Raw genomic sequence first — 13,447 nt, 5'->3', positions numbered from 1 at the left:
AAAAAAAGACGTGTCGTATTTACTTCCATGGTTGCAAGATTCTCTCATTTTCGATATGGATTTGAGTCTCTTGATGATATGAAAATATTAAAATTTACTAATATTTCACTTGATGAGCCTGAATTAGAAGCTATGATATTTATTGAAGATGATATAGAAGTTCAAATACAAACCAATGAAGAAGATAATTATATAATTTCCTCTATTGAATAGTTGAAACTTCAAGTGCTAGATAATTTATGTTTATGCTTTTGTTGTTGTACTAGACATTTAATGCTTGCTTATATTTTGATATTATAAGCTACAAGGCTACAAATGATGTTGTTGTCATTTTTTTTTTGTAATTTTAAATATTATGCTTTGTTTGCTTTCTTAATTTTTATATATGATTTATAAATTATAATGCCGTATCCGCGACGTACCCGTATCCTGTATTTTTAAGAATTGACGTGTCCTGTATCCGTATCGTGTCGTATCCGTGTCACCGTATCCGTATCAGTGCAACATAGGCATATGCTAATTGATTCCTAACACAATTGATATAATTTTATTTAGAAGCTTTCACTAATTTTAGGAAATCTAAAAGACAACTATACATTGTAATATAACCAAGTTACTTACCTTAAATTCTTCTTTCCTCAATTTCTCTTTTTCCTCTTCTTCTTCCTTTACATAGATCACTCTTCACTCACAGCAATACTTGCTTCCACCACTCACAAGCCCCCATCGAATTCTTCTTCCACTCAGCTTCTAATTCCTCCGAGAACCAATTCTCCTCAATGCCACTGAACTCTCACAGCCGCAGGTTATCACAGAAATTCCACTCGGCCTCTTGCACTCCTCCGCTAATTGCTCCTCTACCGCCTTCTGTTGCTCACGTTTAAGCAACCCTGATTCACAAACTAACCTGCAACACTGCTCACCTTTCTCCTATTCGTCTCCTTGATTGAAATATATTGAAAAAAGGGGCCCACTTAATAACTTCCACGCTAAAAACTTTCAGAGCCATTGAATGCACCTTTTGGAAGAATAGAGTACTACTCAATTTAATCTAATATATTAATTAATATCAGTTAGTGTATATTAGTACTAATACTGAAATTAATTAAAGAATTAACCGTAGTTAAATAACTGTTAATAGAAATTTAAAAGTAACTATAATTTAAACTTTTTTAGAAAAATACACTTAAAATTTTCATAGAAGTTAATATTTCCACTATTGAGGAAAATTTTATATTATTACCTGAAAATTTTGAGGTATTAGACTAGCGTTCTTCTTCTCCTCAATCAAGCATATTAAAGCCACTGCCAGATGAACTAATTTAAGATTGATGGAAAAGAGCATCTTGTTCATGCATGCTACATATTGAGCTTACTAGGTTTGGCGACTCTGCAGCACATATGTCAGTGTCTTTTGTTACAAGATGTCACCTGTTATGTTTTCTTTTTGTTCTGCTGATAATTCATTTTTGAATACTTGCTTGACCTAAGAAATCTGAATATGGAATGCTCTAAGTAGCTTTTTTTCACGGGTACTCCACTGTATATATTTATAGTCAATATCTATCTCTATAATATTGTTTATGTGGGTAGAGTTTGAATTTTATTTGCAGGGTGCATGCTCGCATTGCTCAACAAATAAGGACCAGTGCGGATAGACCAGAGTATCATCGCGCCATTTTAAGATGGGACTTTGATGATGGATCTGGCTTACCAGGGTAAAATTCAGAGATTGCTATGACATTGGCACAAACTCAAGCTTGATTATGTTTTAAATATGCTATATTACTGTTTTTCTTGTAGTTTTGTTGCTGTGAGCACAGGAGGACAATTGAGCAGCCGTCTTATGAGCATGAAGTCTGCAAATGCTTTACTGGAGTTACCTGCAACAGGGCAGATGCTTGGTGCTGGAACTTCTGTTCAAGCAATACTGCTTTCTGACATAGGCAGCTTTCCTTTGAACCATTCAGACAAAGTGACACCAAGCGCATCTTCCCATACTGATGGTACTGCCAATTGCTTGCAAACTGGTATTGTGCTCAAAGAGAGGAATGTTAAGGTTGCTATTCTTACTGTGAGTGACACCGTTGCAAATGGGGTTGGCCCTGATAGGAGGTACTTCATTTTTTTTCTGGATAAATATTTTATTTCTTATTATCCATTTTTGGCTAGCATCAGTCGAAAGCTTGATCCATATTAGTTATTTCATTTATATAGACAAGCAACAACAACAAGATCAAGCTTTTGTCCCACTATGTGGGGTCGGCTACATGAATCCTTTTTTTCCATTGTGTTATGTTAAAAATCAAATTCTTGTTTAAATCTAAAAAAATATCATTTCTAATATTTTCTAACCAAGTCTTTTTAGGTCTACCTCTACATTTTTTAACATAAGTCAAATCTAATACCTCTATTTTTCTAACCGGGTCATCGGGAGGCTGCCGTTTTATGTGACCAAACCAATAGAGATAGTTTGTATTATGGCAAATAGAGGTTTCGGTTAAGTTGAATTTTATTTTCTACTGTACATAACTTTCTAAGTTGTACGTGGTACCTCGTATTAGTTAGAATCTATTATCAATTGCATGATTTTCCTACCTGCTCTCATGAACCTTTTGTCATCTAACAAACTCCAAAACTAGAACATGTTGGAGTAATGCATCCATTTGTAATCTTGTATCTAATCAATTCAATCATCTAAGACTTATTGTTATTGTTTTTCTTTGTTTTTGGAATGAGTGATTTTATCTCTTGAAAGTAATAAGCATGTTTGCTAGTATTTTATACTCTTGATATTGTGATAGATGATAAAACATTCAGGTTTGATTTGATTTTGCTATCTTTTATTGAGTCTGATGTGATTTTGAATATGAATTGACTGGTTAAATATTTTACTACCATGAGTGGTAGAAAGAAGAGAGCCAGATTTAACTTTCCCAAGATAAGATCTTGTGTTTTTCGGCGTGAGAAAGAGATCATTTCATCTCTCAGTACCTATATTAAGATGAACAATTGGAGGAGAGCTAGTGAATTAATATTCTTGGCTAAATTACAAGTTATCAAAGCTATAGTTGGTGATATAAGTGCAATCCCTGTAGCGACAGAGTATATTGATGTCTTTTCTAAAAAGCTTTCTATTTTGCTACTATGGAGGAAAATTGAGTTTGTAGTAGAAATTCAGCTTGAAATTGCATCGATTGTTAAAATAACTTATAAAATGACTACTAAGGAGCTGTATGAGTTAAAGAGTTAGCTTTAAGAAATGATTGAGAAGGGTTTCATTAAATCAAGTACATCTTTTGAAGTGCCCCTGTTTTATTTGGCAAGAAGAAAGATGCTACAATGAGATTATGTATAGACTTTGGAAAAGTAAGGGTGAAGGACAATGTATTAAAAAAACAGCATTTAGAATAATGTATGTGCACTATGAATTTTTTAATATACCTTTTGGATTGATGAATGTTATAATAGTATTTATGGATGTGATAAATAGGTTTTTTAAGCCTTGTCTTGATTAGTTTGCAATAGTGTTTATTGATGATATATTGGTCTATTCAAAAAATAATGAGGATCATGCCAGTCATTTGGATATTATTTTTGATTTACTGAGAGAGCATGCTAAATTTTCTAAATGTGAGTTTTGATAGTGTTATTTTTTGGGGCATCTCACCAGTGATGAAATTATATCAATTATAATCTTAAAAAGTGAGAATAGTGATGGAACGGGCAAAGCTGACTAGTGTGATTGAGTTTCAAAATTTTTGGGGATTGGTTGGCTACTATAGAAGATTTGTGAACGGATTTTTACAAATTACAATGCCTTTATTTAAACTGATAAAAAAAGAAGTTCATGTTGATTGGACTTAGAGCAGTTTTTCAAGAGCTTAAGATAAACAAAAGCGTGCATCTTGATACACCTCTTTAAATCATCATTTCTGAGAGGTCACAGTTTGATGCTATATTGCCTGGTGGAGTCAATACAGCTATCTGCATAGGATTTGCAGTTAAGCAATTATATTGCTCCCTACATCTAATGCTTGCAATTACATATAGCTTTGTATGCATTATTGAGAAAGTTAGGTTCTGGATTTTTTTATTTTTTGTAGAATAATGCTGATTGTTCTGCCTGTACATTTACTACTGTGGAAGCTAAGCATGCTTGCTTACTTCAAGTGCAAATCTCATTGATGTCTACCCATCTGATGCTATTGTTGTAAACTTATCTGCAGCGGTCCCAGAGCTGTTTCTGTTGTGAATACTTCATCAGAAGCACTGGGGGGTGCATCTGTTGTTGCAACAGCTGTAGTTCCGGATGAGGTGGATAAAATAAAAGAAGTTCTGAAAAAATGGAGTGATATTGATAGGGTTGACCTTATTCTAACTTTAGGTTAGAAACTTCTTCTGCATGTATTCTGAAGTTCTACTGTATTCACTTGCATTTATCTTGTGATATATATTTTTCCCTTCTAAAGGTGGCACGGGCTTTACTCCAAGAGATGTTACACCTGAAGCCACAAAGGCATTACTGGAGAAAGATGCTCCTGGTCTGTCCTTTGTAATGCTTCAAGAGAGTCTAAAGGTAATTCATCTCTAATTCAATCCTCTTTGTTGTCCGACTAATAACATTCTACAACATTTCTCTTCTCAATTTTTCTTTATTGTAAATGCGCTTGCACATTCTATACTTTTGATCTTTTATTTGTAAAAAGTTACAATATCTGCAGAATTCTAGTAACTTGATTATTAGATAAATACATGGATGACAATTTGTCCAATTCAGATTAGGGTTTGTTATGTTTGGAACTCAAAACGAAAAATTTATTAATTGAAACTGAATTGCTTCACAAGGTTGCGTGTTCTTTTGAACTTGAAATTAACTGGATATTTGTATGACAGCGAATATGTGTGCCTTCACACATGTTTTTAAACATATTCATGTAATCATATATATAAGTTGTATTTAGAAAAATTATTATGCGTTTCACTCTTTCTTAATCATACATATACACACACACACTCAATTAATAATTTGAAAAATACCCTTTAAAATTAAGTAGTCCAACACTAATCAGCTCGAAACGACTCAAATTTTATCACTTTGTTAAAAAAAAAAATTAAGGTTCTCTAAAAGTAATATGAAGAACCAGAAGGGTAAATTTGACTTTTGACTAGCATTTGATGGCATTGTATTTGATGCAGATTGTCTTTATGAAATTTTGTTAGAATTTTTATTTCAAGGATGGGTGCCTCCCACATTGCCTCACACAATTGAATGAGCTCAACGCTCATGTACATGACATGATAATATTCAATTTAATGGTACTGATGATGAATACGAATGAGATTTATACAATAGAGGGTAATGTATGGAATGCACCCTATTGGACTAAATAGTTTCATAAAGGAAGTGAAATAAGAAGTGGGTTTTCATATAAGTTTTGGTAACTTGATCATTTGTTTGAGTTTTTAATAGGCAGGAGTCCGACTCTAGATTTGAGCCCAACTTTGGGTTGTAGTGTTTTACCCTCTTAACATCACCAACTACAAGGGGGAATCACTACTTGATGAAGGCAATTCCTAAAAAAGCTAAGTGATGTATTTTTTTTCCTCACAATCATTCTTATTTTGATAAACTAAAAACAAGATAATTGTCTCATTCATTCAATCAAAAGTTTTTATTTATTTATTTATTTTATGAGTAAATTATACGACAAGTCCTTGAGGTGTGGAAAATTTTTACATTGTTCCATGTTCATAATTCTTTCACTTTGCCCTCCCACATATAAAAAATCATCTTAAGATAGTCCTTCATTTATAGAATCGTTAGATGAAAATATAATGCCATAAATATCCTTTTTTCATCTCTCTCGTTTCTCATACCTCTACTCTCTCAAGCTATTCTTGGGAATTCATGAAAGACTCAGCGTAGTCATCAGCCAAGTGCACTAGAGGGCAAGCTAGTTTTTGCGAGCTAGCTAAAAAAATAAGGGGAGCACTAGTTGTGCAATTACTGACGTGCACCTCAATATTGCTGCACTCGTAGCCATGTGTTTCCATTAAAACTACTACACTTGGAGGACCTTGTCTCGTTGATGGAAACATTCAATTTTGAAGACCTCTTCCTACTCTAATTTCAATCTCCTGCAACCCTTATCATCATCAATAAAATCTCAGCCCTTTTCATTATTTTTGTGGTTGGCTCCTCATTTATGTTGTTGGTGACAAGGATTGCCTCTTCTTGATGGTGACAACGAGCAAGAAGTTAGAGAAGAGGTACTACCCAAAACACAGACTTATACCCTGATGGAAAAAAAGCCTTCTTTCCCAAGAAATTAAGGAGGCTACATTAGCTAAATTAACTAAAGGAATAGCTATTTTTCGAAAGACCTACATTCATTTAGCGATCTATTTAAAATATTAAAAAGTGCTAGGAATCAAGTGGAGGGATCTTCAAAACGTGGACTAATATGAAGCACATCCTCTCTATTAGCCGTCTATAGTTGATTCACCCATTCTCAAATCATATCATTTTGCATGATTTATAATTATTTTTGGTTACTCCAGCCCTTCTTGTTGTTTGTACACTGAGTCTACCTACCTTGCGGATGCTCCTTTGTTTCCACAGACACGCCAAACTTCCTAAATCTGTGTGCTACCACTCAACTTTTTTCCCCCGCTTTATTGTGCATAATTTTTGTTGTCCAATACTTTCAGAATATAGCTTCGTTTGGGGCAGCTTTTTTAATGTTTTCTAAAATAACTTTTTAGGACAAAAATTTCTTATTCAAAAAATTTTGATACTAAAAAATCGTTTTACCCCCTTTTTTCCCTTGACTCTAATTCGTCTTGCATTCAAACCTTCCTATTTTAGCACTCTTAATTTGGGTAACAAATTTGAATTTAAACTTCAAATTAATTTGAGTTTGAATTTGTTTTCTAAACGAGGATTCCTATTTTAGGAAAGTTTCCAAATAAGCCCTATTTGAATTTTAAATTAGATTGGATTTAATTCAATCCTTCCTAATTTCAAATTCCAAAACAAGTAACCCTTAGATCTTTCTCCACAATCCCATCCCTTCCTCTTGAGACCGCCGGCACCCTCTCTCCACCCGCCCCCTCTCTATCTTATTGCCTTAATTTGTTTCCAAAGGTGGACACCTACTTTGAGAAACTCTCAATCCTTATTTCCATCCCTCCAAAATTAATTTAGGGATTCAAAATTCGAATCCTTCTTCATTCATCCATCTCCAAAATCTGAACCCTAACTTCACCATCCATCCTAGTTTGGCCGACCCTCCTTTCCTTCCACTTCTCCTTGAAAATTGTTTGGGAATCTCCCTCTCTGCATGACGACTTATCAAGGGCAGCAAAGAATCATCTCCTACCATACCCAAAGCATCATTTACCTCATGCATAGCCAACCCTGAGGTCGACCACGGATTCGTTTACAACGCTCAAGAAGAAATCGACATCTTGTAATCTCCTTTCTTTGATCCAGACTGGGAATATGAGGATTCAATGGACAACTACGTCAATCGCATACTCTATCATCTCGTCGAGACGATTGACAAGCAACGACCAACGGAACATTGGCACATCATCGGCCGACCATCAGCTTCCCCTCCTCCGGCTGCTTCTCCGGCAAACAATACCTTACGCGTCACCTGCCTTATGGTGGCATCACTAGGGTTACTTCTACCTTTTCTCCGCTAAACCCCAATTTCAAGAGTTTGAGTGCGGGAACTCAAGGTGAATTCTCTAAGTATTAAACCGTGAATTTTGTTAAAGCACATTTAGTTTTATTTCTATATTTGTTACCGTTTTAAATTGTTTTGCCTCTAAAGCTTGTAACTTTTACCTAGCTATTTGATAACTAAGGGATTCATAAATCTACAAGTGTGAAATGTTAGACTTTACATTGGTTAACTTACGCAATTGTTTTATTACTTCCGAGCAATTCCTGTTTCCGTTCTACATCAGGGTGCCTCCCTCATTGCCTCTCACACAATTGAATGAGCTCAACGCTCATGTACATGACATGATAATATTCAATTTAAAGGCACTGATGATGAGTACGAATGAGATTTATACAATAGAGGGTGATGTATGGAATGCACCCTATTGGACTAAATAGTTTCATAATGGAAGTGAAATAAGAAGTGGGTTTTGATAGACGTTTGGTAACTTGATTATTTGTTTAAGTTTTTAATAGGCTGGAGTCAGAATGCTAGATTTGAGCCCAAATTTGGGTTGTAGTGTTTTACCCTCTTAACATCTCCAACTAAAAAGGGGAATCACTACTTGATGAAGGCAATTCCTAATGCTAAGTGATGTATTTTTTTCATCACAATCATTCTTATTTTGATCAACTAAATACAAGATAATTGTTTTATTCATTCAATCAGAAGTTTTTTTGGCTTATTTATTTTATGAGTAAATTATACACAAGTCCTTGAGGTGTGGAAAATTTTTACATTGTTCCATGTTCATAATTCTTTCACTTAGCCCTCCCACATATAAAATTCATCTTAAGATAGTCCTTCATTTATAGAATCGTTAGATGAAAATATAATGCCATAAATATCCTTTTTTCATCTCTCGTTTCTCATACCTCTACTCTCTCAAGCTATTCTTGGGAATTCATGAAAGACTCAGCGTAGTCATCGGCAAAGAGCACTAGAGGGCAAGCTAGTTTTTGCGAGCCAGCTAAAAAAATAAGGGGAGCACTAGTTGTGCAATTACTGATGTGCACCTCAATTTTGCTGCACTCGTAGCCATGTGTTTTCACTAAAACAACTACACTTGGAGGACCTTGTCTCGTTGATGGCAACATTCAATTTTGAAGACCTCTTCCTACTCTAATTTCAATCTCCTGCAACCCTTATCATCATCAATAAAATCTCAGCCCTTCTCATTATTTTTGTGGTTGGCTCCTCATTTATGTTGTTGGTGACAAGGATTGCCTTTTCTTGCTGGTGACAACGAGCAAGAAGTTAGAGAAGAGGTACTATCCAAAACACAGACTTATACCCTGATGGAAAAAAAGCCTTCTTTCCCAAGAAATTAAGGAGGCTACATTAGCTAAAATAACAAAAGGAATAGCTTTTTTTCGAAAGACCTACATGATATTGGAATCTCCATTTAGCGATCTATTTAAAATATTAAAAAGTGCTAGGAATCAAGTGGAGGGATCTTCAAAACGTGGACTAATATGAAGCGCATCCTCTCTATTAGCCGTCTATAGTTGATTCACCCATTCTCAAATCATATCATTTTGCATGATTTATAATTATTTTTGGTTACTCCAGCCCTTCTTGTTGTTTGTACACTGAGTCTACCTACCTTGCGGATGCTCCTTTGTTTCCACAGACACGCCAAACTTCCTAAATCTGTGTGCTACCACTCAACTTTTTTCCCCCGCTTTATTATGCATAATCTTTGTTGTCCAATACTTTCAGAATATAGCTTCGTTTGTGGCATCTTTTTTAATGCTTTCTAAAATAACTCTTTAGACAAAAATTTCTTATTCAAAAAATTTTGATACTAAAAAATCGTTTTAGGAAGCAGTATGAAGCTGTCCTAAATGAAAACCAAGTCTTCTTCCATTTTTGCTAAATCTTCCCTCTATTTTCACCAAATATCCTATCTTCATATTTCATTCCCAATTCTCTTTTTGTTAAATAATTAGCTTTACTCCTACTTACTATATCATATTTTTGGCTGCTTAATGATGGATCCGAGTTCGGGTATTTTTTTGATATTACTTCGCAATTAGATCCAAATAATTGGTTGGGCCTAATGATGATGGTGACGAGCCAAATAGTTTGGTTAAGGTTGCTAGTGATGAAGATGCGTTGATATTCTATCTTGATGATTTTTTTTAATGTTTCACTTTTGTTCTCTGTAAGCTACGCGTCTTTGTGCCTAATTTAGTGTGTTCATTTACAGGTCACACCTTTTGCTATGCTTTCAAGGGCTGCAGCTGGTATCAGAGGATCAACGCTGGTGAGAAAGCTGTTCATTCCTCTTGTGGCCCATTAGGTTGCTTGTAGATGGATAACTTACTGGGGGATTTACATGCAAACTAAATTTTTATCTATTTTCATATTTATTTGTATAATATCTTAATTTTAAAGTAGATAAAAATATCCTAAATATTAACTTATCTAAAATAAAATGTATATTTTTATGCATTTCTTTTGATGGCATTCATTGTCACATAAATCATCGGCTTTCCGATGACCCGATTAGGAAAGTAGATGTATTAGATTTGACTTATATTAAGAAAGGTAGAGGTAGACCTAAAAATACTTGGTTAGAAAATATTAGAAATGATATTTCTTTATTAGATTTAAACAATAATTTGACTTTTAACAGGACGCAATGGAGAAAAAAGATTCATGTAGCTGACCCCATGTAGTTGGATATAGGCTTGATATTATATTATTGTTATTGTTGTTGTTGTTTTGATGGCATTCAGACGCTACAATGTTATAGAAATAAATATAAAGTTTATTGGTTAGATATGTAAAATAATTTGAAGTTAGTGGTATTTATGTCAATCCTCCAAACTTATTTGAGAAAATGATTACATTATCATTGATTTTATTTTGAAAATGAAATCATTACATGTGATAGAGGGTTATGGAAAAGGCAATGTTGATTTCAAACTACACCTAACCAAATGCTGGATCAATCTGGCTTCTTCACTTTTTTCGTTTAAAAAAAGATTTCTCCTTAACAGAATTTTGAACTCCTGCTATATTTTTGTTTCTCCCACTCATTTTTCTCAATGATTTTGCATTAGATAATCAACATGCCAGGGAATCCAAATGCAGTGGCTGAGTGTATGGAGGCTTTGTTTCCAGCACTCAAACATGCATTAAGGCAGATAAAGGGCGACAAGAGAGAGAAGCATCCACGCCACATACCACATGCTCAGTCACAGCCTACTGATCAATGGGAGAAGAGCTTTAAGACAGCTACTTCAGGCTGTTAATTAATGGTTCGTTTGGGATGACTTTTTTACTGCTTTTTAAATCAACTTTTTAGTAAAAAACTAAAAATTTTGAACTATAAAGTTGTTTTACGAAGCAGGAAGAAAACCGTCCCAAACGGAACCTAATCCTCGCGGTGAACTGGCTTCACACTTCCAACTTAAACTACAACTCTTTCTGATGTGGAAACTTTCTGGATATGGCTGTGAACCTTGAAGATGAAAGGTAAAACAGTTCTTCCATTCTTCATTTCAGTATCTGTAATGTCATATTATGTTATTTAAATGTTATAATTGTTTAGATCATTAAAACTTTCTAAAAATATTTCAAAAATAAAAATTATCTGACATTTAGGTTTCATTTGGGATAGCTTTCTTAATGCTTTTTATAGTTTATAGTATAAAAATTTCTTGAAAGTAACAAAAAAGTGGCCAAAAGCTATCCCAAACGAAACCTTAATATCATTTTGAAGAATCTCGATAGTATTGAATATCTCAATAACATTGAACCTAACATTCCTTATATTTTTTTGATAGGTAATTAGCTCAGCATAATATATGCTTTAGCTTAGCTGGAGATGGGTGGATGCAGAATCTTTATAGGCTATGTTTGGAGACTGGAAATTGTGAGTCTAATGAATGGTTTCATCTCATTTACTTTCACTTTTCGCTGTACAATCAAATCCTTAATAAAGCAAACCTTGTAGGATTTGGTTTTAAATCTTAATTCAAATAAATCTGCTTTCTTTCATGAGATGTTTGGCAAAAATTTTGTACTAAAAAGTTGTTTTAAGAAACGGTAAGAGATTTGTCTCAAATAAAATCTTAAGTTTTGTTTGGGATGGCTTTTGGGCTTTTAAATTTTGTATTAAAAACTATAAAAAACCGGAATAAAGCCGTTTCAAATGAAGCCTTAGTTTAGTGCAGACATTGTCATATTGAAGCAAAAAGCCCCAAAAACTTTTAAATGTGTAAATTTTAAAAAGATTTTTTAAAGAGAATATATGTATATATATATATATAATATATTAATTTTGTATTCACTTCAAAAATGTATGTACACATTAAAAAGTATTTTTTTTTTATAAATTAAATATTAATAATATTTTTATGTGATTTGAATATTAGGGCCCTATATAAATTATTATAAAAATCAAATATGTAAATATGTAAATAGATAACAAATTTGAAGTATATTAATTGGCCCTTCTTTTTTCAATAATTACATTTTCTGACATGTATTTTATTTTATTTTTTGCATGAGCATGACAGTATCATATATATATATATATGATATATATGCCATCAAATAATTAATTTATCTTGATCGGGCATGAATCTCGAGGGAAAATCAAGTTGGAAACTTCCGAAGTTAAAATTGGGATCATCCGAACTCTAATTTCAACAAACTTATAGTCGAACTAAATGTCTGAAAAATACAAACCAAAAGAGTCCAAATCAAAGACCCATAGCATTGTTGGAAGTTTCAAACCACAATTTGAATTATCAAATGGTTTTCAAACATGACATGCTTATAGTTGAATCATGTGGCTCGATGAAACGAATCCAACGAGCCCAAGATCAATGAATGCTAATATTACTAATGCATTCAAATGTGCAGTGGACGATTCAACGATCAAGGGAATCAACATCAGTCATCCATTCAAATCACTCTCAATTTACTCTTGCTCTTTTTTTTATTTGCTGGTTATTTACTATCAAAAATCTATAAATAGACCTCTTACTTCTCATGGAAGAGAACTCAAAGCAAGGAAGAAAAAAGAGAGATTGGAGATCGCTCTTTCCACCTAGCTCCTCCTCGACCATCGTCTGGACTTCTGCCGAACCTCCAAGTGACGCCTGGACTTCCGTCGGACCACCGTCTTACGCAGGATTTTTGTCGGACCACTAACTGACGCCCGAACTTTCACTGGATCACCGTCTGAAGTCGGACTTCCGCAGGACCACCAATTGACACACGAACTTCCACTAGATCACCAACTAACTCCCGGACTTCCGTCGAACAACCGCAAGATGTTAGACTTCTGCTGGACCACTAACTTATGCCCAAACTTCTGCATGACCATCGCTTGATGTCGGACTTTCGCTGAACCACAAACTGATGTATGGACTTCCACCGGACCACCGCCTGACACGCCGGACTTCCGTCAGACCACAAACTAACGCCAAACTTTCAACTGACCAAACGTCGCCGGACTTACGTCTGACCTCCGTTTATCACTAAATTTCAACCAAACGATTGATTGTTGTAATCTGATCGTCCTCAAGGATAATTCAATAAACTATAATCTACACAAACACTAGTGGAATCATTTCAACATGGTGTGGCCGTTTAGTTTTTTTCCTTTTCATGGTTTTCTATCTAAAAAAACTTTTGTTTTGTTTGTATAATGTATATTCGTACAACGCTGAGATGTAATCTTCTGACAC

The 13,447-nt window shown here is 34.2% G+C and overlaps 1 protein-coding gene across 5 annotated transcripts in view; it reads left to right on the top strand.

Annotated features, from left to right (window-relative positions):
- LOC110110447 (molybdopterin biosynthesis protein CNX1) overlaps positions 1-11,752 on the top strand; it is a 48,448-nt gene extending 36,696 nt beyond the window's left edge. The window contains exons 8-15 of one of the 5 annotated variants that reach the window (XR_002304712.2): positions 1,614-1,718; positions 1,804-2,115; positions 4,230-4,387; positions 4,473-4,579; positions 9,949-10,005; positions 10,808-11,005; positions 11,098-11,222; positions 11,534-11,752. Coding sequence is in view for 3 of the 5 variants with exons in the window: in XM_028700227.1 (XP_028556060.1) it covers positions 1,614-1,718; positions 1,804-2,115; positions 4,230-4,387; positions 4,473-4,579; positions 9,949-10,005; positions 10,808-10,999 (931 nt within the window). In the remaining 2 variants the exon portion in view is untranslated. Of the gene's footprint in view, positions 1-1,613; positions 1,719-1,803; positions 2,116-4,229; positions 4,388-4,472; positions 4,580-5,199; positions 5,247-9,948; positions 10,006-10,807; positions 11,309-11,533 lie in introns of those variants that run through there. The other 4 variants (XR_003702809.1, XM_028700227.1, XM_020841933.2 and 1 more) reach the window with 4 other exon arrangements.
- Positions 11,753-13,447: the final 1,695 nt, after the last annotated feature.

Source organism: Dendrobium catenatum, unplaced genomic scaffold (genome assembly GCF_001605985.2).
Source record: "Dendrobium catenatum unplaced genomic scaffold, ASM160598v2 fragScaff_scaffold_1470, whole genome shotgun sequence".
NCBI classification, from domain to species: domain Eukaryota; kingdom Viridiplantae; phylum Streptophyta; class Magnoliopsida; order Asparagales; family Orchidaceae; genus Dendrobium; species Dendrobium catenatum.
This window is presented reverse-complemented; position numbering and strand designations above follow the sequence as displayed.